The sequence below is a fragment of the Astyanax mexicanus genome, chromosome 5 (assembly GCF_023375975.1).
Source record: "Astyanax mexicanus isolate ESR-SI-001 chromosome 5, AstMex3_surface, whole genome shotgun sequence".
Classification (NCBI taxonomy): domain Eukaryota; kingdom Metazoa; phylum Chordata; class Actinopteri; order Characiformes; family Acestrorhamphidae; genus Astyanax; species Astyanax mexicanus.
The window spans coordinates 33,300,646-33,326,671 of NC_064412.1; the positions used below are offsets into that span (position 1 = coordinate 33,300,646).

A 26,026-nucleotide genomic window follows, 5' to 3' on the forward strand; every position below is an offset into this window, starting at 1 on the left:
CTTGCATATATAACTGATTGTTCCTTTAAACTTTCCCAAATACAACAAATACATTCTAAAATGTCCTTATTATTCCATCCCACCTTAAAAAAAGTAATGTAGTAACTTCCCATTACATTCACACAATCACACTAACACCGGCCTATTTTATATTTTCAGATTCAACCTCAAGTACTGCAGCTGTTACATAATTACCATTATTAGTTATTCCACTTTAAATTCTACTTCTATATTTCAGTGAGTCTACAGGACAAAATGAAACATTAAAACTTTGAAACAGTACGTCTGTGAGGAGCAGTTTACAGAGACTGTATATGGATGAGAACTCTCCTCCTATAAAATTTTAACTTTTAACTAAGATTTTAACTCTATTTTTAGCTCTGGACAAAAATTAAGATACCACTGCAGTTTCTTAATCAATTTTGTCTGAGTTTGCTATTTATAGGTTTATTACAACATTTCTTCCAAATTCCAAATAAAACTATTGTTATTTAGAGCATTTATTTGCAGAAAATGAGAAATGGCAGATATAACAAAAAAGATGCAGAGCTTTTCAGACCTTTCTCCTCCACCAGTCTTACACACTGCTGTTCAGCTTTGTTTGATGGCTGTGATCATCTATCTTCCTCTTGGTTATAAGTCTTCAATTTGGTAAAAATCATCATCATTAAGTGGTCCCTTGTCTTGTATTAGTTTGGCTCATTTTGCCACTCTAGAAGGCACTTTACTGATGCCTTTTTAACCATAGGGGCACTAATGAAGGAGGCAGTTGCCACCCCTGCCCCCCCTTGAGTCCTCCAGTGAGTTCACTGTGCAGCCACAATTCTGTGCAAAAGAGATGCATTGGATGTTGCTAATGGATATATACTACTGGAATTACAGCTTACTTTATTTTACTCATCATACTGAAATGATGTGTACATTTACACACATTTACACAGAATTAATTCTGACTGTTTGTTTGTTTGTTATTGTTTTTGTTTCTGACCTGCAGGAAGCAGCGAGAGCAGCATTGCATTACCACGCGGAAAACGACAAATGTACAGAGTGGTGTCAGGCCTCGTTTGGCTGCTCAGGCGTTAAATAAGAGCAATTCATCTTATTTATCCAGCATCAGCTACCCAGCATTTCCAATAAACAGCTCCTCCTTTCTCTGTGTGTGTGTGTGTGTGTGTCCCAGAAATGGTGAGTTATTTCAGAGTGTCTAGAGACAGAGACTCTATTTACACATAAATCCAGAGTAAATGTGTTTATATCACATTATATCACCAACTCAACCATTCCTAGCACGGGGAGCTCCTGCCTGGAAGCCACATTCACTCATATGCACACTGATAGAAAATAATATTGTGGCTTTAGCCGGCCAGCAACAGCACCGTGGACCTGCCTCTAGCCCCTGCTAATATGCATGTCCAACACGGATGAAACTATCCGACCCCATAACCTCCTGTCACTGCATGTACCCTTATTATTTTAATCTTTTTTAGTGTGTTTTACTCCCAAATAGTACTTTGTACTCACAGAAAACACAGTGACCTGCTGCCCCCTAGTGGTGCTCAGCGAGCATCATCACATACAGTGCAGTTCATTCTGTACCAAGATAACGCATAGAAAACTGCATTGCAGTACATCGGTTTTTTACTAAACTTACATTGTACTGTCTATAAAAGTACTTTAGCCTATACATTACCTCATACTTAATAATAATATCACTTGCTTAAAGAGAATTCTGCTGTTTTTTATTTCCAAATTGCTGCAAAATATTGAAAAGCTGCAGCTGTTGAGGTCTAAACAAGCGCATTGATAGTGGTTTAATGAAAAATGCTGCATTGCAGAGAAATGCAGCCACTGACTCAAGGCTGCTATATATACTGCATGACTGATCTCAGATCAGTTTCTGTTTGAATCTGTTTGCTCATTCATGAAAAGAGCCATGAAAGTAAGACTACTGCCAGGTAAAGTGAATATTATTGATTACCTGGTTTTAACAGTACCTGTCAAAGGTATGGATGTGTTTTACATACAGTATTAATCAGAAAGTGCACAGTCAGTTTTTGGAAGGAGGAAAAATGGGTAAGCTTAAGAATCTGAGATATCTGGACATGAGTTGTATTGACTAGACGCCTGGGTCAAAACTAGGGCTGGGTATTGAAATGTGATATGAAAAAGGTACAACTGAAATGTCTCGGTACTACTGATTACTAAAAGGTTATTACAAGGCAAGATTTTTTACAGTGGCAGACATGGGAAATAAGAATTCCCTGCTGAAAGGAAAAAAACAGCCTCATAAGCGCATCAAACACTGGTTTAATGGGTTGACCAGTTTAGCTCTTAAACAGAATAAAGTATGTTTTTTTGTCTGATTGACCTTTACTGGAAGTTTTTATATTTAAGTTTAATTTTTGTACTTCTATTCCTTACATTTTAACCCAGTTATCAGTAATTTCTACTCCTTACATACACACAGAAGTGCTTTTTTTCACCCAAGTAACAAGTTTTCAGGAAAGAAATGTGTGCAGATTAACATCCAGTGCTCTTTTGACTGAAGAAAATATTTTTTTAAGAATCACCCCCAACAAAACTGCCTGCGAGACCTGCTAAAATGAAGGGAAACATGGCAACACCCTTGTTCTTGTTCTTTACTATTGTTGCTTGAGATGCACCTTTGTTTTATTGCTTTAAACCTTTTTTAGACCTTTTTAATAATAAATCTTAATAATAAATCATATTTTTATTTTATTTTAATTGTTTTGACCTGTATTTTTACCCCTGGTGTTTTGGTCTAAGGTGATTAAATATACTTTATTTCCTATTACATTATTTCACTTTTCTGTTCCTGGTTATTGTAAATGCTTGGCTATGTTGAAAGTAATAATTAATTGATTGACATATTCAGTTTTATTTTTCACCTATTAGTTGAATTTGTTTTACCAAGTATTTTTTACTGTGTGTTTTTTAAAGGCAGTAAACCATTTTTAACAACGGTTTTGTGTCACCACTAAAAACTTCAGACTCCTGTGCATGGCTTGGCTTAATGAAACAATCATTAATTAACCATTTAATTATGCACTTTAACATCATGAAAGACCTCTGTAATGTTTTTTCTGTGTAATTAATTGTGTACTTAATAATGTTACCAGTTGTTAATGGCACAGAAAAACTGCAAACAAACAAAAAATACAAAGTAGGAAAGTTTGAATATCTATTTTTATCAGGTTAATTGAGCAAAAAGCCCTTAACAATAGTCTGAGTATCAATCAATTATAAAATAAAAAAGTAGGAAAAATATTTGGGGAAATATGGAGCCATTTTACACTTTATTGTGTTATTTGTATGTAGTTAAAGTATGTTTTTGTACAGTGTAACTGTGTTGTTGTTCCTGGTTATTGTAAATGCTTGGCTACGTTAAAAATAATAATTATTTAATAGACATATTCATTTTTTTTAATTAATTAAGTAAATTTGTTTTACCAAGTATTTTTTTCTTTGTGTGTTTTTAAAAAGGCATTAACCCTTTTTTAACAACAGTTTTGTTTCACCACTAAAAACTTCAGACTCCTGTGCATGGCTTGGATTAGTGAACCAATCGTTAATTAACCATTTAATTATGCATTTTAACATCATGAAAAACCTCTGTAATGTTTTACTGTGTAATTAATTGTGTACTTAATAGTGTTACCAGTTGTTAATGGCACAGAAAACTGCAGACAAACAAAAAAATACTAAGTAGGAAAGTTTGAATATCTATTTTTATCAAGTTAATTGAGCAAAACGCCCTTAACAATAGTCAAACAAATAGGAAAAAATATTTGGAAATATGGAGCCATTTTTACTCTTTATTGTATTATTTTTATGTAATTAAGGTATGTTTTGTACAGTGTAACTGTGTTGTTTTGACTGTAAAAGGCTATGGTGAAGTTAATGCTCTACAGCAGGGCTTGAGGGCGCCGTGTTTATGAGGAACAGCAAGTCAGAACAGAACCCTCTCCTCACTTCCGAGTGTTTGAGGCTCAGTGAACACTCCCTCTATCTACACTTCCTCCACAGTTTCAGCTCTCCTGCTCTCCTCACCCCCCCCCCCCTCTCTCTCTCTCTCTCTCTGTCTATCTCTCTCTCTCTCTTTCTCTGAGTTACCGTGCGTCCTGTTTACCTGAACAGCTAGGCTACTTTATCCTCCGCTGTGCTGTGAGAAGACCCTCTGAAAGTACCCGGATTATCCTGCTCTGGACTCTCTCGTATCTGCAGGTTCTCGCTGTTCTCCTCTCCTCTCTCTCTCAGTCTCTCAGAGCTCGCTGTGTCCTCTCACAGGTGGTTTCAGGGCACTTGTGGAGCATGACCATCAACGAGAGAGCAGCCCGAGCTCTGAAAGAGATCCTCAAACGGCCGGGGAACGACACATGCGCTGACTGTGGTTCTCCAGGTGAGTTACCTGAAGTTTAACAGGACTGTTGATTAGCTACCAGCGAAGAGTCAGACTGCAACACTGGCCTTAAGTCAGTCAGTATCAATATATAACGTGTATTTGTGCTTGTTCTGCAGCATAGTTATATAAATTTCACGAAATTGTGTGTGACAATACCTCTTTCAACATTTACTCTGAATGAACACATTATTACACGTAAAAAATGTGTAAGCAAGAATAAACTTAAATAATACGTTTTAGTCTTCTGTCGCAGTTAAGCAGGATCTTGTTTGTTATTTTAGTAATTAGCGCTAGCTAACACTACCATTTCTGCTTGTGTGATAAATGCTCATTGTATACATGGCAACAGCAACAGCTTGTTTGCAGTCCTTAAAACGGCTCATTATGAAGGACTGAAACTGACAACTGGTAAGAATAGGGCTGGTGAGATCTCTTTATGTGAGAGGGATTTTGTGCAAATAACTTCATTAACATGTTTTGTATAGCTATTCAGACTTCTGACTTCTACACAAGCTATTCTGACTTGTGTAAAAATAAGTATAACATGTCCTCTTTAAATTAACTGACTTTGATATCCAAAAATACTGTATACAATGAAAATATAATATATAAGTACAAACATCCAGTGTACAACTAAAATGCTTCCAACAAATGCTGTGCTGACAACAAATATTGTTATTCATTGTTTTGAGATATCAGACTGTAGCCATTTTCAAAGTTTCCAGACATTGTAATTAAATAATACTAATACTTATACTGTGATATCGTTTGCCTAAATTTAAAGGAAATGGGAGCACAAACTATTCCCTTGATTTAGACTAATACTTTTTATTCTGTCGCCCCTCCCGGCATCAGCTTAATTATTTTAGCATGTGGCAGTGACTCTATGGCAGCTTGCTAATACAGCTAATGGCATCAGTTGTTAAGTGAACCATGGAGTCAGATTTGATTTTTAATTATGCTTCATGGTTGTTAGTTCTGCTTATTCCTACGTTGTGGCCCACCTTATATGGTTCCAGCATATGTAGCCTGGTTGCTGCACCATTTAAGGTGTATTGTGAACGTGTGGTATGCTAAATTTGAGTTGGAATGTGTTGTTGAGGTTATGGCAATAACTCTGATTGAGATTGTATGTGGACCTTTTTTGGGAGTTTAGCTGTAAGAGAATTATAGAGTTTAAATTCAGTCATTGATTGAGTTGGACCATGTTTTGACCACCATTACAGCAGTAATTATGGATCATTTAGCTTAGCACGGCAGTAATGGCTGCAAGGCCAGACAGAGGCGGCTCCCGACCACAAGCTTCAGCATGTCTGGGAAAAAATACCTTCACTCTGACAGAGCCGTACAGGCGGAACTACACTTCCTTTAAGACCAAAGGCTTTCCGGATTTCAGATTTTCCAGAAATGTGGCGTACATTTGTCAGCTATGTTCACTCATTGTCCTCCACTGTCCTTCACCATGTGGATATAAAGTCAGAGACATCATTAAGACTCTGTGTCTGTGTTCAAAAACTCCAGCAGCACTGCTGTGTCTGATCCACTCTTCCCATCACAACACGCACTAACACCTCATGGGACATTCCAGGATTTTGGTACATTTCAGGGGTGGTCACTTCTGAAAATTTGATCTTCAATTTGATCATTTTTAGTCATATATTTATTAAAAAAAGGTAATAGACGATCAAAAAGTTTCATTCGTCAAGCTCAGGTATCAAAGCAGTTTTTTAAATTAGATTATGCAATGTATTTGGTAACTTACAGTAACAGGGTTGCGAGTAACAGGGTTGCAAATCTAGGCTAAGTTGTGGTTTACCCAAGGAACAGATGTTAACTGTAAAATTTAGCTATATATACAAGATCAAGGACAAACATGATTATATAATATATAAAGTAAATTTTGACTCTACTCATTATTAGTCTTACAGTATGAGTAACAGGGTTGGGTTCATTGAGTGACACACACAACTTGGACAAACATATTTGGAAAAAAAAACTTGAAAATTGTTAGAGCACTTACTCTTGGTCTTGCCATGTGGGCAGAAAATGTCCTTGTGATGTCACTTCCTTTGTGCCAGTAGACAAACGTTTTTAACTTAAAATTTCTTATGGTAACAGGGTTGCGCGCATGTTGTGGACACAATTTAATAGCATAAAAACTGTAACATGCAATACAATGTAGACCAAAGAAGTTGTTTTCATAAGTAAAGGAGAAGCATATCAACAATATACAAGAGGAAGTCATTTATTTAGAGCTTATTTTAATTGTTAAATTTGCCAAAGGAGTTAGTCACCCAATGTGTGGTCCAAAGGTATTCGGTCTTTTGAATAATATCTAAGGAGCTTATTTTTCCACCATATTTTACAGTTTGTCTTATAACAAGTACATTTTTCACAAAAAATAGTCATTTAGATATTTTGGATATGTACATTTGAAATTTAAGTGGTAGGACAGGAAATGTACCAAAATCCTGGAATGTCCCTCATACACAACCACCTCCATGTTTGTGCGTCACTGCAGTGGAAAAAGAATGACCCACCTCCCAAATAAAAGCTGCCATCTTCTGGTCCTGTTTTTTTTTTTCTTTTTAAATTCTCCTGTCTGGGTGAAATGGATTTTTTTTGTTGTTTTTTTTTAATGGCGATATACACAATATCTCTATATTTTTTTATTCCATAAGGTGATAACCAGTGATGGCATAGTTACCTTGAAAATCTGAATAACTAATACTGAAGTAACTTCAGCAGATGCCGACAGCACCCCCTCCCCAAAATCACACACACACACAGTCACCCTTGCCATCTTAAAAGAAAACTGACAACCAGACAACTTGTTGTAAGTGTGAAGTGGAGAGAGTGAGAGACTGTCTGTCTGTGAACTTGTGTGTTCAGTCCAAGTGCTAATTATAGCCATGTTATTTTGACTTGGTTGGGGCCAAGGGGAACTATTGTAAGTTTCAGCAATAAAGCGATGATACGTAGGTTTTGATAGAGAAAATGACAAAATAGTAGTGCAGTGTTTTTTTTTTATTATTAGAAACTTTAGTGTGATTACTGGATTGGAAATAGTAATGTGTTACATTACTTGTTACTGAAAAAAATGGCCCAATTAAAGTAACGTATTACTCAAAAATATACTTCTGAGACAAAGCTCAGAGACATGTTTCATATTTTTACAGAGGCATTTTTAGCTTTCAGTGCCATTTCCTGCGTAGTTAAAGTAGCCTAGTAGTCTAGTCTAAGCAGCATTTCAAGGATTCAAAGAGATTTTATTGTTATTCGCATCACATGTGGTACATGAGGTGGAATGAAATTGTGATATCACAATCCAGTTTACACCCAAGAGCTGTTGTTAAAATAGATATATAGATAAAATAAAAGAATACAATAAAAATAGAATATACATAATAGATATACATAAACTAAATAGGAAGAGTAGACAGGTAGCAGCAACATGAAGTCCAGCGTGCAAGTTTGCTATAGCAGCATGATAATGGAATTAGAGCAGTACAAGATAAAGTGTCTCAGTGCGGTTTAAAGTGACAGTGTTTGTAAACAGTAATTTGTCCTTCTGTGTCAGTGCAGTGCATTTTACATCAACAACTGAAAGCCAATTCAAATTACACAAATTAATTACAAACAACAGGTTCTTCAAATAAATGTTTTTTGTTCCACTTCAAGTAGCCTAAAAACAAGGCACGCATAACAAAAAGAAGGAAAAAGTTGCATCTAAAGTGCTTAAGATAAAAAGTGCAGATTGAGTTTTAGTTTTTTTATTTTCTATAAATCTGAGCTAAAACGGAGTCAGGTCTATTCTCATATCCGTGTGAAAGAGCTGATTGTTGTGTCTTAGTTCAGGTTAGAGTGGGCGTGTCTGCTGTAAAGATGATTAGTTCAGTAGTGACGTTTCACGCTGCTGCTGTTTATTAACTCTAGTGTCTCAGAACATTAGATTTGTTGGTGTTGAACTGTCTTGTTTTGCTGAAAAGTTGGGTTCCGCCGTCACTCTCTGTGTCTTTAGAGCACATCATCTGAACAAGCTTTAAACCTCTCCTGTGTGTGCGCCACATTTCCAAATCCGAAGACGAATGGTCCAAGAAACCAGCCAGAAGTCAGACTCTCATTGGAGGCTATAGGGAGCCTTTAGAGGCTGTTATTTCTGTAAAAGAAGGATCTATTAAATATTGATGTAATTTTGCTGCTAGGGTGCCCAATTTAGTTTAAAGAATTATTGCACACTTTCTGTAAGTCTTCATCTGCTATATGATATATTTAACTAAAATTGCTGATCCCAACAACCAATGATTTATTAATGGAAATCTTGAAAATTATTGGTGCTCAAATCTTGTATGAAAATATATTGATTCCTTTTTAATGTTGGTAATATAGCCTAGAAATATTTGTATTGTATTTGTATCTGCCTTTATTTTTTTCTTTTTTTTGTGGTAAATACGAAATATGTCAAATAATTTAGATTCGGTTACTTTCACTAAATCACTCACTGTAACTGCCTTAGAAATGGCACTTTTCTTAAGCATATGTCACTAACAAAAACACATAGTTATTGTTGGGTTTGAAAGAATTAGGCCAGCTGGAAATGTAAAATTTATTTAGTATGGAGTTGTGAAGTCTGACAGGTTCAAAGATGCATCATAGCAGGATATATTCTTCATTCTGTGAAAATTACTACCAAATTTGATATTTTTATACTACTGAGGTGAATTTACCCATGTGGTCTGTCAGAGACTGTAGAAGTATGTACATAAAGTTACTTTACCAGTGTATAAAAAGGCAACGGAGACTTGTATAAAGCCTAATTGATTGAAAGATTTGTGTTCTAATCACAATCAGTGTGTGTGTGTGTGTGTGTGTGTGTGTGTACAGGAGAGATTTCGTGGCTTAGTTAAACATTGGCACAAAGGAACATGAGCATGCAAGATCAAACCCAACCCGTGGGTGTGGCCTTACTTAGATAAACATAGCAGAAAACTGCATGCACAGTACCAGTCAAATGTTTGGACACACCTTAAATTCAATGATTTTCTTATTATTTAAAAATGGTGTGCATTGTAGATTATCATTAACAAATCATCCGAACTATGAAGAAAAACATATGGAATTATTTGGCAAACAAAAAAAAGTGTTAAAAGGTTCAAAATTCAAAAATTTTCAAGTCATCTTTATAAGGTAGAGGTACCTAAAATGGCTTTCAGGAGTTAATTACTTGAATTTCTTGCCCTTTTAATGTGCTTGAGAGTATCAGTTGTAAAGCTGTAAAGAGGTAGAGTTGGTGGTATACAGTGAATAGCTCAATAGCTCAAAGAACTACTTAACTAATAAAGAAAAAATACTTTAAGAAATGAAGGTCAGTCAGTCTGAAAAAAATTCAAGAACTTTGAAAGTCTCCTCAAGTGCAGTCGCAAAGACTATCAAAAACATTATGATGAAACTGGCTCTCATCAGGACCGTCCCAAGAAAGGAAGAAGAAGGAACCCATCTTACACCCTGCACAAGGCATGTTACGATGGTAAAGGCAATCTTACACCCTGTGAACAGTCTATTTTCACGGCATGCACCTGCATCGTTTAATTGTGGTGATATGGAAAAGAGGTGTGTTTAGGTACATTTCTGGTATATTGCTGTCTTGACATCGGAAAACACAGGTGTGCCACTGACTGATTAAAACCCTGACCGCAGTCAGATGTCAGACGTTCATTGCTATCTTGGCAACGCAGATTCTCTGTGCATGCTCAATGTGTGTACACTATCTCTCATTACACACACACACACACAAGAACTTGTAGCAGTGCACAAACCCAACTTTTACATCAACAATAATCAGAATACAAAATAACATTGCTGTTAATTCGTCCACATGTACATTTTTCTAAAATCAGACTTTAGATTTAGGGAAAGATTATCTATTCAATTTGCTCTAGGTCACATGAGACCTTGCAATTGAGAGAGCTGAGATTGTTCTGAATATTTTGATATAAAACGTACAGTTGTGGTCAAAAGTTTACATACACTTGTAAAAAAACATAATGTTATGGCTGTCTTGAGTTTTCAATAAGTTCTACAACTCTTATTTTTCTGTGATAGAGTGATCGGAACGCATACATGTTTGTCACAAAAAACAGTCATAAAATTTGGTTCTTTCATAAATTTATTATGGGTCTGCTGAAAATGTCACCAAATCTGCTGGGTCAAAAATATACATACAGCAACATTAGTATTTGGTTACATGTCCCTTGGCCATTTTCACGGCAACTAGGCGCTTTTGGTAGCCATCCACAAGCTCCTGGCAAGCTTCAGGTCGAATGTTTGACCACTCTTCTTGACAGAATTGGTGCAGTTCAGCTAAATGTGATGGTTTTCTTGCATGAACCCGTTTCTTTAGCACTGTCCACATGTTCTCAATGGGGTTTAAGTCAGGACTTTGGGAAGGCCATTCTAAAACCTTAATTCTAGCCTGGTTTAGCCATTCCTTTACCACTTTTGATGTGTGTTTTGGGTCATTGTCTTGTTGGAACACCCAACTGCGCCCAAGACCCAACCTTCGGGCTGATGGTTTTAAGTTTTCCTGCAGAATTTGGAGGTAATCCTCCTTCTTCATTATCCCATTTACTTTCTGCAAAGAACCAGTTCCACTGGCAGCAAAACATCCCCAGAGCATAATACTACTTGACAGTAGGCATGGTGTTCCTGGGATTAAAGGCCTCACCTTTTCTCCTCCAAACATATTGCTGGGTGTTGTGGCCAAACAGCTCAATTTTTGTTTCGTCTGACCAGAGAACTTTCCTCCAGAAGGTTTTATCTTTGTCCATGTGATCAGCAGCAAACTTCAGCCGAGTCTTAAGGTGCCTTTTCTGGAGCAAGGGCTTCTTTCTTGCACGGCAGCCTCTCAGTCCATGGCGATGTAAAACACGCTTGACTGTGGAGACTGACACCTGTGTTCCATCAGCTTCCAAATCCTTGCAGACCTGCTTCTTGGTGATTCTTGGTTGACTCTTGACCATCCTGACCAATCTCCTCTCGGCAGCATGTGATAGCTTGCATTTTCTTCCTGATCGTGGCAGTGACACAACTGTTCCATGCACTTTATACTTGCGTATAATTGTCTGCACAGTTGCTCTTGGGACCTGTAGCTGCTTTGAAATGGCTCCAAGTGACTTCCCTGACTTGTTCAAGTCAATAATTCGCTTTTTCAGATCCACACTGAGTTCCTTTGATTTCCCATTGTAGCTTTTGTAGCTGAGTCTAATCACTGGGTCAAATGAGCCCTATTTAAATGGGCTCATGGGAAGTCAACAGCTGTAGTCAATCAGAATCACTTACAAGAAGTGAAGAGGCCATGACATGAAGCTAATTTGATTGACACAACTCGCTACATCACCAAAATTGACAAATTTTGTTGCTGTATGTATATTTTTGACCCAGCAGATTTGGTGACATTTTCAGCAGACCCATAATAAATTTATGAAAGAACCAAATTTTATGACTGTTTTTTGTGACAAACATGTATGTGTTCCGATCACTCTATCACAGAAAAATAAGAGTTGTAGAACTTATTGAAAACTCAAGACAGCCATAACATTATGTTTTTTTACAAGTGTATGTAAACTTTTGACCACAACTGTAAGTATTATGGTATGTGCAAGTGCCTTTATGTGTGAATTTAAGAAGATATGCAAAACTCTAAAGAAACAATTCTATTTGCGACAGTAACATAATGTCTGCAAAAAAATTATGATCACTTCCCCCTAATGTTGCCATAAAATGTGAAATCTGCAATGGCAAGCATTAAAAAAAAGAAAGTCCCTTTGCCATGCATGCCACACCCCCATGATTAAGGGCTCATTGGAAAGCCCAGGATGTTGTTTTGGCAGAACAGGGGAATTTTATACACATTGCATAAATGGTTTTTGAATTATAAACACCACAAATATGAATGAATAAATGGTTTGCCAAATCTCAGACAGATATATACACTAAATAAATGCACACAATACATTTACATCTAACATTAGCAACATACATTATCTACTTCCTCTGTATTGCAAAAGTTAGTGACTCATCTAACACACACACACACACGCACACACATTCAAAATTTAGGCGTTTTTAGTCAGAGCTCAGGCAAATGGGACTTTACAGGCTTGCAGACTTGCTGAATGAGAAAGTAATTATTGCTTAATACCATGGACTTGGGGAGATGCCTATGTGTGTGTGTGTGTATGTGTCTTTGTGTGTGTGTGTGTGTGTGTGTGTGTGTCTGTGTGTGTGTGTGTGTGTGTGTGTGTGTGTGTGTGTGTGTGTGTGTGTGTGTTTCTGCACGACCTCCTGTAGATTGTGGTGTGAGCTTCATTTAAAAGTTAATTTAAACAAGTGAATGTTAATCTTCTTTAATCCTTCCTTGATCTTCCGTTCTTAATCTTGATTTGTGTGAGGATGGTTTGCACATTAACCTCAATTCACTATTTTACCACATAGCGCCTGAATTCCTGCTCTTTTTGCTTTTTTTGTAGGGGTACGAATGGCTCAAAACTTGCTTAAATGTCAGCGAGTTGTCATGCAAAGTAATTTTTTATAAATCACTAAGTCTGTGTAAGATGTTGGGCACACACTTCCATCTCCCTCTGTCTTCTATGTTCTCTGTCCTCACACCAGCTACGTCCATGTCCTCTATAACTGCGTCCATATATCTCCTCTTTGGTCTTCCTCTTTGTCTTTTTCCTGGCAGCTGCATGTCTAAAATTGTTCTACCAATATACCCACTGTCCCTCCTCTGGACATGTCCAAACCATCTCAGTCGGGCCTCTCTAACTTTACCTCCCAGTTGTTCAACCTGTGCTGTGTCTCTGATAATCTTATTCCTGATCTTATCCATCCTTGTAACTCCCAAGGAGAACCTCAACATCTTCATCTCTGCCACTTCCAGTTCTTTCTCCTGTCTTTTTGTTAATGCCACTGTCTCCAAACCATACAACATAGCTGGTCTCACCACTGTCTTGTTTTTTTTTCTTTGATCTTTGCTGCCACCCTTTTGTCACAAATCACACCTGAAACTTTTCTCCATCCACTCCATCCTGCCTGGACTCATTTTTCCTCACCTCTTTGCCACACTCCCCATTTTCCTGGACAGTTGAGCCTAGGTACTTAATGTCCTGCACCTTTATGAAACTGAAACACCTGTCATTTTAGTGTGGGAGGTTTCATGGCTAAATTGGATCAGCCTGGTGGCTAATCTTCATTAACTGCACATTGCACCAGTAAGAGCAGAGCGTGAAGGTTCAATTAGCAGAGTAAGAGCACAGTTTTGCTTAAAATATTGCAATGCACACAACATTATGGGTGACATACCAGAGTTCAAAAGAGGACAAATAGTTGGTGCACGTCTTGCTGGCACATCTGTGACCAAGACAGCATCTCTTTGTGATGTATCAAGAGCCACGGCATCCAGAGTAATGTCGGCAAACCACCAAGAAGGACGAACCACATCCAACAGGATTAACTGTGGACGGAAGAGGAAGCTGTCTGAAAGGGATGTTCGGGTGCTAACCCGGATTGTATCCAGAAAACATAAAACCACGGCTGCTCAAATCACGGCATAATTCAATGTGCACCTCAACTCTCCTGTTTCCACCAGAACTGTCCGTCGGGACAATTAATTATTGTGGTCTAAAACCAGGTGTTTCAGTTGTTGTTCAGCATGTAGTTTCACAATATGTCACTGTATTTATTTATTTATTTATTTATTGCATTACAGGGCTTTTATATAGGTTTGTGGCCTATTCTACAATCAGGAAAATGTACAATATAATACACAAGACTTTAAATGATGGCTTTGATACTGTACGGTTTACTTAGTACCACAAATTTGCACAATACATAATATGTATGCCGGAAGACTGTTGCAGAGTGTAAACAATAGAACTTAAAAACGAGACATGACCTTTTTAAAACGAAATACTAAAAAAAGTCCTATAAAAGTATAATTGAGCTTCCCTAAAATACTCAAAATATTTAAGTATTTCAAGATATATGTACTATGGCACAAGTAAGACACACATTTAATATCAGTTTACAATGTTATCCCCGAAGCCAAGGATTTGGAAACTTCACACTAGACCTCAAGCAGCTTAGACTTTGCTCTTCCTCCAGACTCTGGTCTCTTGATTAACAAATGAAATGTAAAATTTACTGATGATCAGTGATGGTTTGGAGAGTCATGTGATCTGCTGGTGTTGATCCACTGTGTTTTACTGTTTCAAGTTCAGTCAGAGTTTTCCCGGGAAATCTTACAGCACTTCATGCTTTCCTCTGCTGACAACTTTTATGGGGATGCAGATTTCATTTTCCAGCAGGACTTGGCGCACTGCCCACACTGTCAAAAGTACCGATTGGTTTTATATAATATTCTCATTTTCTGAGATACTGATTTTTGGGTTTTCATTGGCTGTAAGCCATAATCATTAACAATAAAAGAAATAAAAACTTACAATAGATCACTCTGTGTGTAATACATCTATATAATATATAAGTTTCACATTTTAAACTGAACCACTAATCAATTTTTATTAAATGCACTAGTATAAAAACCGTATTGAAGTATTTTGTTTCCACTAATCGTCTCCCTCTTTCTCTTTCTCTTTTCTCAGATCCTGAATGGGGATCCTGTTCGTTGGGGGTGTTTATTTGCCTTGCTTGTTCTGGAATTCACAGAAACTTTCAGAGCCCTGCCAAGGTCAAATCTGTCAGACTGTCTCGATGGGAGGACTCTGAAGTGCAGGTACCTAACGCACCATTTCTCTAACCCATCATCAGCTCACAAAATTTATATCTGTCTCTCACTTTGGCTTTGAGGCTTCATAGCTCTTAGCTATTCCTACTTGTTAAGAGACTCAAGAGATCACAAGTTGGAAGTCCCTTCAACACCATAAACCTTCATCATCAGATGCACTATAAGCCCAGATAAGATGAGTTAACTCAAAAAATTTGAGGAAACCGGTTGCTTTAAAAAAGTTAAGTAATTGGTAATGAAAACTTCAGTTAGCATAACTTAGAATATTAAGTTATTACAACTGAAGGGGAAGTTGATTTAACTTTATATTGTAAGACCAGTAAGTTGAGCTTACTTACCTTTTTTTAAGGCAGCCGGTTTGATCATTGTTTTTTAAGTTATGCGGAATGTAAACTTGAGTTACCATAAAATAAAACATCAAGTTATTACAACTGAAGGGGAAGTTGATTTATTTCTAAGGTAAGTGTTGGTCAGAAACTGTTGGACACACCCAGTAAGCAAATAGACTGTGACAGAAGCCAATAAAAAAATAATTTGCCAATGGCAACAGACTAAACTCAGTTATTATTGATATTATTGATTCAACTCAAAGATCTCAGTTTGAATGTATAAATGTGCCCACAAATCTTCAGCAAACTCAAAATAGTTGAGTATTGTTTAGAAATATCCAACGTATGGGTTTCCAGTGTAGCTGAAAATAGAAAGGCCTTCTTTAACCATGTAAATGTGGAAAATCTACACTGTAGATGGAAATAAAAATAAATAGGCCTATCACAATAATTATGCTATTATATTATAGAAAAAAAAACACAATTTTGCTGAAAAAATGCTAATTAAGGCAAATAAATAATTAAAAATGTTCTGAATATGATATTCTGATGGTATCATTTTATTCCAAAATACACATACATATCCCTGACTATTTTATTAATTCAAATTGTGTTCCTCTTTGTTAGTGGTATAATTGCATTATTTTGCTCTTATACCATTAATATATACGATATCAAAGAAAAAAACTTAAAACAAAATTGAATGGAATAATAGAAGATCAAATCTGGAACAAAACCTTATTCGTATTTTATTAATTATAAAATAAAAAGTAAGAATAAGAACATAATAGTTTTTTATTATTTCTTTCAAAGTTAACATAGTTTAGTCCTCCTAAATATAAAAAAAAGTCAGTGACATCATCAGCTCTACACATGCTCCTGTCTACATTGAGTGCGAATTTAAATCAAGGATTCAAAATATTTTTACAAGCACATGAAGGTAGTAAAAAAGTTTTCTTTATTAAATTCTTTATTCAAGCTCCATAAGTTGGTTTTATCTAGCCTTAAACTAAAAGTATATTCTAGTATTTTAATTGAGACGAATAATATAAATATCATTGAATTTTACATTTCTTACATTCATTCTTTTATTTATATTTAAATATCCACTTAAAAAAAATATATATATATATGTATATATATGAGAACAAGATGGCGGGAATCCCAGTCAGATGTTTCTTCAGCCAGTCCCGAAAGAAACACGAGTCAGGTTTAAATTCAGATCTATTTTGATGTTTGAAACTAATTTATTTACTTACTATAGAAAGCTAAAATTTAGTTTTTGGACTATTTGGGTCCTAATTGCACACTATATATATTTATATGTATATATATATATATATATATATATATATATATATATATATATATATATATATATATATATATATACAGGTAATATAATATAATCCGATTAATCACAACAATATTCTGTGATTAATCACACTTGTGCATCAGTGCAATATCAATCAAAAAGGGGGAGGAGTCACAGACACCTTTTATGCAGTATTTATCCAAATAAATGTGCAGCCAATTTACTAATCATTTTGTGACTTAACTCAATATGTATCATTGAGCAAACTCAGATGTAGTAGTATGACATTATTTATACAAAGTTAAATCAAAAGATACTCTGTAATCAGTTCATTTTACATTTTATACATGTTCTGTCTATCCAGCCCTTTTCACCATCTAGGCATATGTTTTAAGTATCTTCTCCTCTTCTATCACAGTTCATGGCAGAGAACGGGAACGAGGTGGCAAGGAGTAAATACGAGGCTCAGGTGCCAGTGTACTACTACAAACCCACTCACAAGGACTGCCAGTAAGTCACCATAACAATACTCCCACCCTTCAGCAAGTCCCTTTAGCTGTGGGCTGCAGAATTTCACTGTGAGCTGCACCAATAATGTGTAATAAGACAGATCAAAATGGTCTTTTGGAATGTGTGTTTATTTTTAAAAGTTTATTAGGTGGCAGTTAAACATGGTGGTGGTAGTTTCTTAAAGAGCAACTAAACCCTCTGATTTTAGATGACACCACCCTTAGCTCAAATTCAAAAAAAGAAAGGCGTAGTTTGGGAGGGGCACTGGGTGAAGTATAGGTTTAGAGGTGGGGCAGAAGGGAGAGCTGATTGGGCTGAGCAGTATTATTGATTGACTGATCTGCATATTGTGAGCATCCGCGTACCAAAGTACACGGAAACGTCATCCTCATCTACGGCACAGTTGAACTTGTAAGGGTGCTGCAGAGCCTGAAATGACCATGATAAAAGTTTTTTTTTTTTTTTTTTTACAGTTTGGAAAGGTTTATAAAATTTTAAAGCAGGGCTGGTATGTTTTACTACTTCTAAGGAGCACATTTCAGCCCAACAACTCAGTGCTGGGGTCTTTATACCCTGCTTATACCATAATAAAATTTGATTCTATTAAATTACGAGAACAAGGCCTGCGATGCAATTATAAAAACGATTATCGATGAATCTTAATGCGTCTTTTTCTTCTATACCGGATTTTTTTTCTCCTCACTGCATGACTACTTGGTACAGTTTTTTTTTTTTTAGAACATGATAGAGAAGCTGAGAATCTTCAGCTCAGTGAGGCTATTTTGACACATTTTGAAGGGGAAAAAAAGGATGAAAGTAACTATGGCTCAATAGGTAGCTTGATGGATTAGCGGCCATGCTAAAAATGAACAGCGCGAGGAAACATGACAGATAAATTAGGAAGAATGTGAGGGAAATGCGAGATCAAATGATATGCATACTTTAGACCAGGGGTGTCCAAACTTTTTTTGTTGGGGGCCAGAAGGAGAAATATATTTGAAGTCACGGGCCACAGATTCTGTAATAAAAAAAATAATGAAATATACCACTTTAAATAATACATTTTCCTGATTACTTTCATTTACACATCATTTTACTTGACTTACTATCTTTATAAATCTTTGACAGTGTTGTATAAACTAAGATATTTCAAATTTATGTTAAATTTCGTGATATCTCTTAATATTAAACTACTTAATTACGACAACTTTTAGACTCTTTGGTACGTTTTTCTGCGCTAGAAATGCGCACCCTCTCCGCTTTTAGACTCTTTGGCCCGTTTTTTCTGCGCTAAAACTGCGCACCCTCTCCGCTTTTAGACTCTGTTTCTGACACCTAGCGTTTAAACTTTGAATCTCACATCATAAAAACCTGCTTAACAGCGGGCCAACTTTCATTCTATTTCTAAAATACCTCGAGGGCCGCTCCAAAAAAGGAAACGGGACGCAAATGGCCTGTGGGCCGTAGTTTGGACACCCCTGCTTTAGAATATGAAATGCATACATGTTGGCAGGTCTGAAACGATTTTTGTTATTTGTGAAATGTTATTTGTAAACTGAAAATTTCTCCCATCCCTAGTGTTCAGTGTGACTATTTAAGAGTCTTGTTTTTGCTAAGATGCTTTTTGGAAAATGAGCTCAACACATACATGGTAATTCAGGCTGTACTTACTGAGAAAACACATTGGGTGACGTTGAACTCATGTCATGTTCAATATTGTATCAATAATGTAATTATTGTGACAAGCCTGTTTGTCAATCAGCTTAATCTGCGGATCTTCTTTTTCTCTTTCTCTTGTGAAGTTTTAACTTTTTTATATATATAGAAGGTCTTTGTTGGACAGCGATGATATATCTTGTTCCAATTATATGTATGTGTGTGTGTGTGTGTGTGTGTGTGTGTGTGTCTTCTCAGGGTCCTAAAGGAGCAGTGGATCAAAGCTAAGTATGAGAGGTTGGAGTTCACTGTTGACAGGAAGCCGCTGTTGTATGAGGAAGGTAAGTGGACACTGATCTGAACTCCAGTTATTAATAATAATGGGAATAATAATGGAAACATAATTAATCTCAGATAAGCAGCTGGGTGTGACAGTTTACCAAGAGAAGCTTTAGTAATGACGTGATTTGTCATTCTCCGTTTTCATCACCGGTGTCTCTTTCATCCATCACAGGCACCAGAGAGGGGCCGCTGATGAAGAGAGGACGGGACAACGGTCAGTTCCTCACCAGACGATTTGTCCTGTCAGAGAGGGAGGGGACGCTCAAATACTTCACCAAGACTGATGTGAGTTTGACACACGTACACTGTGTGGACAAAAATATTGGAACATCTGCCTGTTCCCTTTTTCTGAAATCAAGGCTGTTAGGAAGGAGTTCATCCTGATTTTGTTGGAATAACTGTCTCTGCTGCAAGGAGGAAGACTTTCTCCTAGCTCAGAGGTCCTGACACTGTCTGTGGAGGCATGCATAGGGTGATGTTGCACTGTGTATGTGGCTGAAACGTATAGTTTAAATGATGATAAACAACAAACTATAATATATAACATCTTTACTGAACTTCACTTTTACTAAACTTGATTTGTATATGATTATATTTGACCAAAATAAAGCAAAATCCCTCTCCATTCCTGCATTTTCAGTGTCGTGCAGCAGATTAGGGACCTTAAGAAAAAAATACAGTAAAAATGAGTAATGAATAAATCATATTAACTTTCATAAAATGTCTCCTCATGATTTCAAATCAAAGTCAAAATTTTCAGCTCTGGAAAAATTAAGAGACCACTTCAGTTTCTGAATCAGTTTCTCTGATTTTGCTATTTGTAGCTATATATTTGAATAAAATGAATATTGTAGTTTTATTCTATAAACTACAGGCAGTTTTGCTCCCAAATTCCAAATAAAAATACTGTCATTTAGAGCATTTGTTTGCAGAAAATAAGAAATGGCTGAAATAACAATAAAGTTGCAAAGCTTTTAGACCTCAAATAATGCAAAGAAAACAAGTTCATATTCATAAAGTTTTAAGAGTTCAGAAATCAATATTTGGTGGAATTTAATCACAGTTTTTATGCATCTTGGCATGTTCTCCTCCACCAGTTTTACACACTGCTTTTAGATAACTTTGGCACTACTCTCAGGGCCCAAAATCAAGCAGTTCAGCTTGGTTTGATGGCTTGTGATCATCCATCTTCCTCTTGATTATATTCCAGAGGTTTTCAATTAGGTAAAATCAAAGAAACTCATCATTTTAAGTGGTCTCTTATTTTTATCCAGAGCTGTATGTGTACATTTATTTGTACTGTGCTGTTGGTTTGACCTTACAAGGTCACATTTTGAGAAAGTTAAATGGTGTTCAATTATTTATTTTGTCCCTAAAGTATTGCATGCCCCATAGTGTGTAATCACAAAATTCATAAATATATCAAGCAAATAACAAGGGCTTACTGTTAATTATATCAAACCGGTTTTATTTAATCTATTTGGCTAAGGTAGACTTGAACCACTGGAAAGCATTTATTATAAACACATTAATTGCTTCAGCAGAAGAATTGCTTATGTTATAATTTTATAAAAGCAACAAGCAATTCTACTGTCAGGCAAAGTGAATAGTTAACAGTAGGTAATGGTTGCTGAGCAGCATAACAGTTCATTAATGAAACACTATGTTTTTTTTACTCGTTACTAATGCCACTGACTACTTAATGCAGACTTCAATTCAAAAAGGCATAATCATATGCCTTAAAAAAAATCTGCATTAACGTGGCAGTCGTTAAAACATTGTGATGTTCATAGCCTGTTACGTTGCTTGGCAGCCAAGGCTGGTTGTGGCAAAGCATCTGTGTCTTGGGGCGGAACCAGTATGTGAACATGCATTGTCCTGTTGGAATAGTGCACAGGATTGTGTCTTTTAGTGTGGCTTGTTACTAGTGGTATGATAAGATCTCGTATGATGGGATCTTGCAAGATTAAAAAAGTGTGATACTTCTCGTCAGGTGTTAAATGTGTCTTATGAGACCTTTTTGCACAGGTAACCAACCCAAATGGTTAATCACTTTGGGCAGCAAATAGACGGATTGTAACAATAGTTCTAAGGTCTAAAGTAGAGCTGGGCGATATGGCCAAAAAAAAAAAATCTTGGATTTTTTGGATTTTATATTTATATTTCTGCTCTGTAAATACAGGGCGGGGTCAGTCAGCACGCACAGTGTGTTCGTGGAGCGGTGTGTGTGTGTGCTGAGTGTGAGAGTTTGCATTGTGAGTGTTGTGGGGCGGGGCTCAAGGCAGCACCCGCTGCAGCAAGGAGGTCAGTAACTGAAGAGCAGGCGAGAGGGACGGGGCTATGCTCAGGGGAGCATCGGTGGTGAAAATTAAAACTCTGAGCAAATTGATTTGCATAAAAACACATCATCCTTAACTGTAAATTCGAATTAATTGATAAAATCGATTAATCGCCCAGCTCTAGTCTGAAGATATAAGATGTGAGATCATACAGGAGAGAAGTGTATTGCAGCGGGTTTATGGTAAAAGCAGCTGCATTATTTTTGTACTGTTTTGTATTTTACTGCATATGATAAATCATACATAATTCATAATTATTGACATCTATTTCATTTATGGACATTTATCAAGTGTAAAAATTTTCGTGCAGTTTTACATTTTGAGAGTGAGCATACAGCGTTTGATGCAGACAGTATGAACCAGCCTTTACACTTGATCTACAGGGCAGTTTTCTAAAATAAGAAGTCTATGATCCTTGTATGCAACACTGTTCATTTACATCATTATGAACAGATTTTGTTCATCCAAACAACTCAGATCTGTAGTTTAATTGTCAGTTTTAACACTCAACTTATTAAAAACATGTTGGGTTTAATTTGGTCTCAGGCTCATAATGACAGTTTATGGGGTGCACCGGGGCGGGCTCTGAAGGAACATGAATGGCCTCTGGTCAGGTTGGGCTAAACTCGTGGGCTAAACTCTTTTGAATACCATTGATTTCTGAAAGAACAGTGAATAAGCAGTGTCCCAATACTTTTATCCGAGTGGGCCAGCAGGCTAAGCGCTGCAACTATGATCGGGAGATCGCTGATAGGAATCCCAGTCATGCAGCTTGCCATCATCAGCAGTCAGAGCCCTGAGAGAGAACAATTGGCCTTGCTGTTTCTGGGTGAGTAGTTTGCGCTCTTTCCCCTCATCACACCAAAGGGTGATGTCGCTCAGCACAAGGCGTCTGTGAGCTGATGTATCAGAACCGATTTCGCTGAGCTTTCCTCCGAGTGTGCTTTGATGCTACTCAGCAATGCTGCATCAGCAGTAGTTCAAAAAGAGGTGGTGGCTAACTTCACATGTATCGGAGGAGGCATGTGCTAATCTTCACCCTCCTTGGCATAACTTGTGATGGGAGATATAAGACAGATGAGTAGCAGCTGAATACGTAGATCAGTCAGCCTGGAACACAAAAAAAACAGTGCTCCTCTCCTTTCACAGTGCTGAAAGAGTAAATAAATACATCAGTTAGTTATATCTTGATACTTTCCTAGAGAGTCATGCGTAGCCTGGTAGTGTGGCTTAAGTGCACTTTCTGCTTCTCTGGGTGATTGTGTGTAACTGTGAGCTTGGACGCTGCTTGGCGGGGCAGGTGCTGACTGTGCACTCTGAGCTGTTTGGACTGCTCTGTTCACTCCGGCTGTGAGCAGTGGGTGTGTAGATTGGGGTGAAGTGGCCAGAGCGCACTGCTGTAATAACATCTGAAATATTCAGGTGTTGCTGTCAGGGGACAATGTGGAGATGCTGAGAGCCAATTTCTGGCCTTCAGTCTGCTTACTCAACCCCGTCACCGGGTCAGCACCACAGGAAATGTGGATCATGTCTGTTTATTTTATCAGCAGGGCTTGCTGGTTTTAACCTGGGTATGGATGTAATGGGTATGTGTGTGTGTTTCTTGGAGAGAGTGTGTTTAGTGAGGACCACATTTCCTCACAAGCATTGTGGTATGTCATAATTTGTGTGTTTGTGAGGATATTTTGGTGGTCTTTACAACTTTAAAAGTTTTTTTTAAACAACAATTGGTACTTTATTATGAAATTTAAGATAGGCTTACACGAGTAGTAAGGTGCAAGCAAGGTTCAGTAGCAGAAAGGCAGCAAATATAAACAACATACCAGAGAGAGTAGTCAGGCATAGATGGTAAATCAAGCAAACCCAACGCAAAAGCGTAGTCAAAAATAAAAATTTAAGTAACGACAATGAAAAGTGTCATAGAAGAGCTAGGAAACTAGATTCAGTACCCAGTGAGGAGCAAAAACAAATTGAGGGGTATATATGCAGGGGAGAACAGGTGAGAACAAGCAATAGCTCGGAGAGCAGGAACGCCGTAGTGTCACATGATCAGTTGTGTAAGGAAAGTCCGGTGTAGGTGTATGCTGGGAAGAGGAGTTTTGAGTGAGTGGAGTCGGGAGCAGGCAGGCTGACAGCGTCAGGACTGACATTTGGTCACTGGTGTTAAGGTTAGGGTTAACTATAGGTATAGTATAAAATAGTTACAGTTTTTACCGTGTCAATAGGAACTTCTCACAAAAATAGCAAAACGAACCCAAAAAATGTGTGTGTGTGTGTTATGGGTGGCCAATGTGGCAAAATGAATAGCAATATTTCTGGGTATTTTTTGATAAGAATGTTGGTGATGTGACAAAACAGTAAAAAATGTTTGATTAATTTCAAGCCTATACTATACTATACTATACTATACTGAAACAGAACAGTTATACAAAACACATTGAAGGAGAAGAGGTGTCTCCAGGCACTTATGGACAATTAGAAAATTGCTACAAATATTATGGAAATATTACTAAGATCCTGGAATGGTATAGCTATAGAGCTTCTGAAAATACATATTTAGAAAATACAAAAAAGACATTTAAAAAATCTTTAAATAAATACATTAAATACATTGTGTTAAATAACTCATCCAGTTTTAAGCATTTCTACTGGTCTGTTTATCATGAAAATTTATGATAATGAGTAGACTCCCATTCCAAATCTTGGGGGGAAAATGGTAAAAAAGTAGCTTGTGTCTTTGTGTGTGAGTGAATGTGTTACGTCAGCTGCATACCTGTTTAGGAATACATGCATGTTTTCTTCCTGCATGTACTGTTTGTTGGTTTACAATATTGACTTTTTTATGTTTCCATGTTCTTTCAGGCAAAGGAGCCTAAAGCCATAATAAAGGTGGACACCATCAATGCTTCCTTCCAGCCGGAGAAGATTGGCAATCCTAATGGCCTCCAGATCACGTACCTGAAAGACTTCAACACACGCAACATCTTCCTCTACAACGAAAGCAGCAAGGTTGGGCCTGAAAGAGAGAATTGTAGATACCCTTGTTTTCCCAGTAACCAATCCCCAGTTTGGAGATCCACCTGCAGACTTTTGTAGACTTTAATCTGCTCACAATGTTGAAGCTAGCATTCCCATTTGGGGCAGATTGGTATCCCAGAATTGTATATATTTGTTGAGTGAAGGAGTCTACACTGAGCTGTATATAACCTATATACAGCGAGATAAATAAGTATTTGAAGTAGGGCTGCCACAAACGATTATTTTTATAGTCGACTAATCACCGATTATTTTTTATGATTAGTCGACTAATCGGATCATACGTTAATTGAATATAAAACACAGTTTATCACAATAGAATGCAGCTGCTATTATACAACCAACATTAGATTTCAGCTATATGCTAACTAAAAATAAAAACAATTAAAATCATAGTTCATTAAACCTTTAATGAAATATGCAGCTTGTTGTAACAGACAATTATTTTACTGTTTAGCATAAAGTGTAAACAACTGTGTAAAATAAGGATAAGGCACTGGCATTTATGAAACATCTCAACCGTGAGGTTGTTTGAACTATTATGAAAAAAAAGTATATTAATAAAAAATGCCTCTCTGTCCAGATATTGTGTACATTACCGTACACAGGGCAGCGGTCTGCACAGATCTGATTGGCAGAGGAGAGCGTTTGGTGATTTTACACCACACATGACTGATCTGTGAGTTTACTGCACCGAAAAGCACTGAAAACAGAAGCCACTGTCAGAATGAAATCCTTCTCTGTAGTTTATCGGTTTGGGACGGCATTTGTGACAACGTCTGGGTCCGGATCCGGATCGCGGTCCGCCTATTAGTGACCTCTGTTTTAAAGCTATCAAGATGAGTAAGTTAAGTACTAAGTTAACGCTCTGTTTACGCTAATTTTAGCAGCTAAATAGCAATTTAGCTTCTTCGTCATTTAATCAGCCACAACATGCCTCCTTTTCAGGTGCTCGTGCATCGCGGTTATGCTGCCGAGGAAGGCAAGTTCTTCATTGCAGATATTGCATTGCACGCGTTTCACTTTTATTTTCTTGGTGATCCCACACTTTTGAGTTCTGTAGCGGGGTAGCCATGAAACCAGAGCCTGTCTGTATAATGTCCTGAGATGTCGTCCACTACCTACCCCGGTTTCCACTACTGCGCATGTGCGTCCAGGACAGAAAGGCAGTCGCAGCAGTTTGGAGAGAAAAACAAAGAAAAAAAAAAAAAAACGACTAATCGACTATTAAATTAGTCGTCGACTATTTTAATAGTCGACATAATCGTGACT

The 26,026-nt window shown here is 37.1% G+C and overlaps 1 protein-coding gene across 1 annotated transcript in view; it reads left to right on the forward strand.

Annotated features, from left to right (window-relative positions):
- Nucleotides 1–4,090: 4,090 nt before the first annotated feature.
- The window catches only part of zgc:92360 (ArfGap_ADAP and PH1_ADAP domain-containing protein), a 33,237-nt gene continuing 11,301 nt past the window's right edge, over nucleotides 4,091–26,026 (forward strand). The window contains exons 1-6 of the mRNA XM_007238127.4: nucleotides 4,091–4,420; nucleotides 15,085–15,215; nucleotides 17,290–17,381; nucleotides 19,296–19,378; nucleotides 19,552–19,664; nucleotides 24,581–24,727. Of these exons, the coding sequence (XP_007238189.1) occupies nucleotides 4,333–4,420; nucleotides 15,085–15,215; nucleotides 17,290–17,381; nucleotides 19,296–19,378; nucleotides 19,552–19,664; nucleotides 24,581–24,727 (654 nt within the window). The 5' untranslated portion in view covers nucleotides 4,091–4,332. The remainder of the gene's footprint in view (nucleotides 4,421–15,084; nucleotides 15,216–17,289; nucleotides 17,382–19,295; nucleotides 19,379–19,551; nucleotides 19,665–24,580; nucleotides 24,728–26,026) is intronic.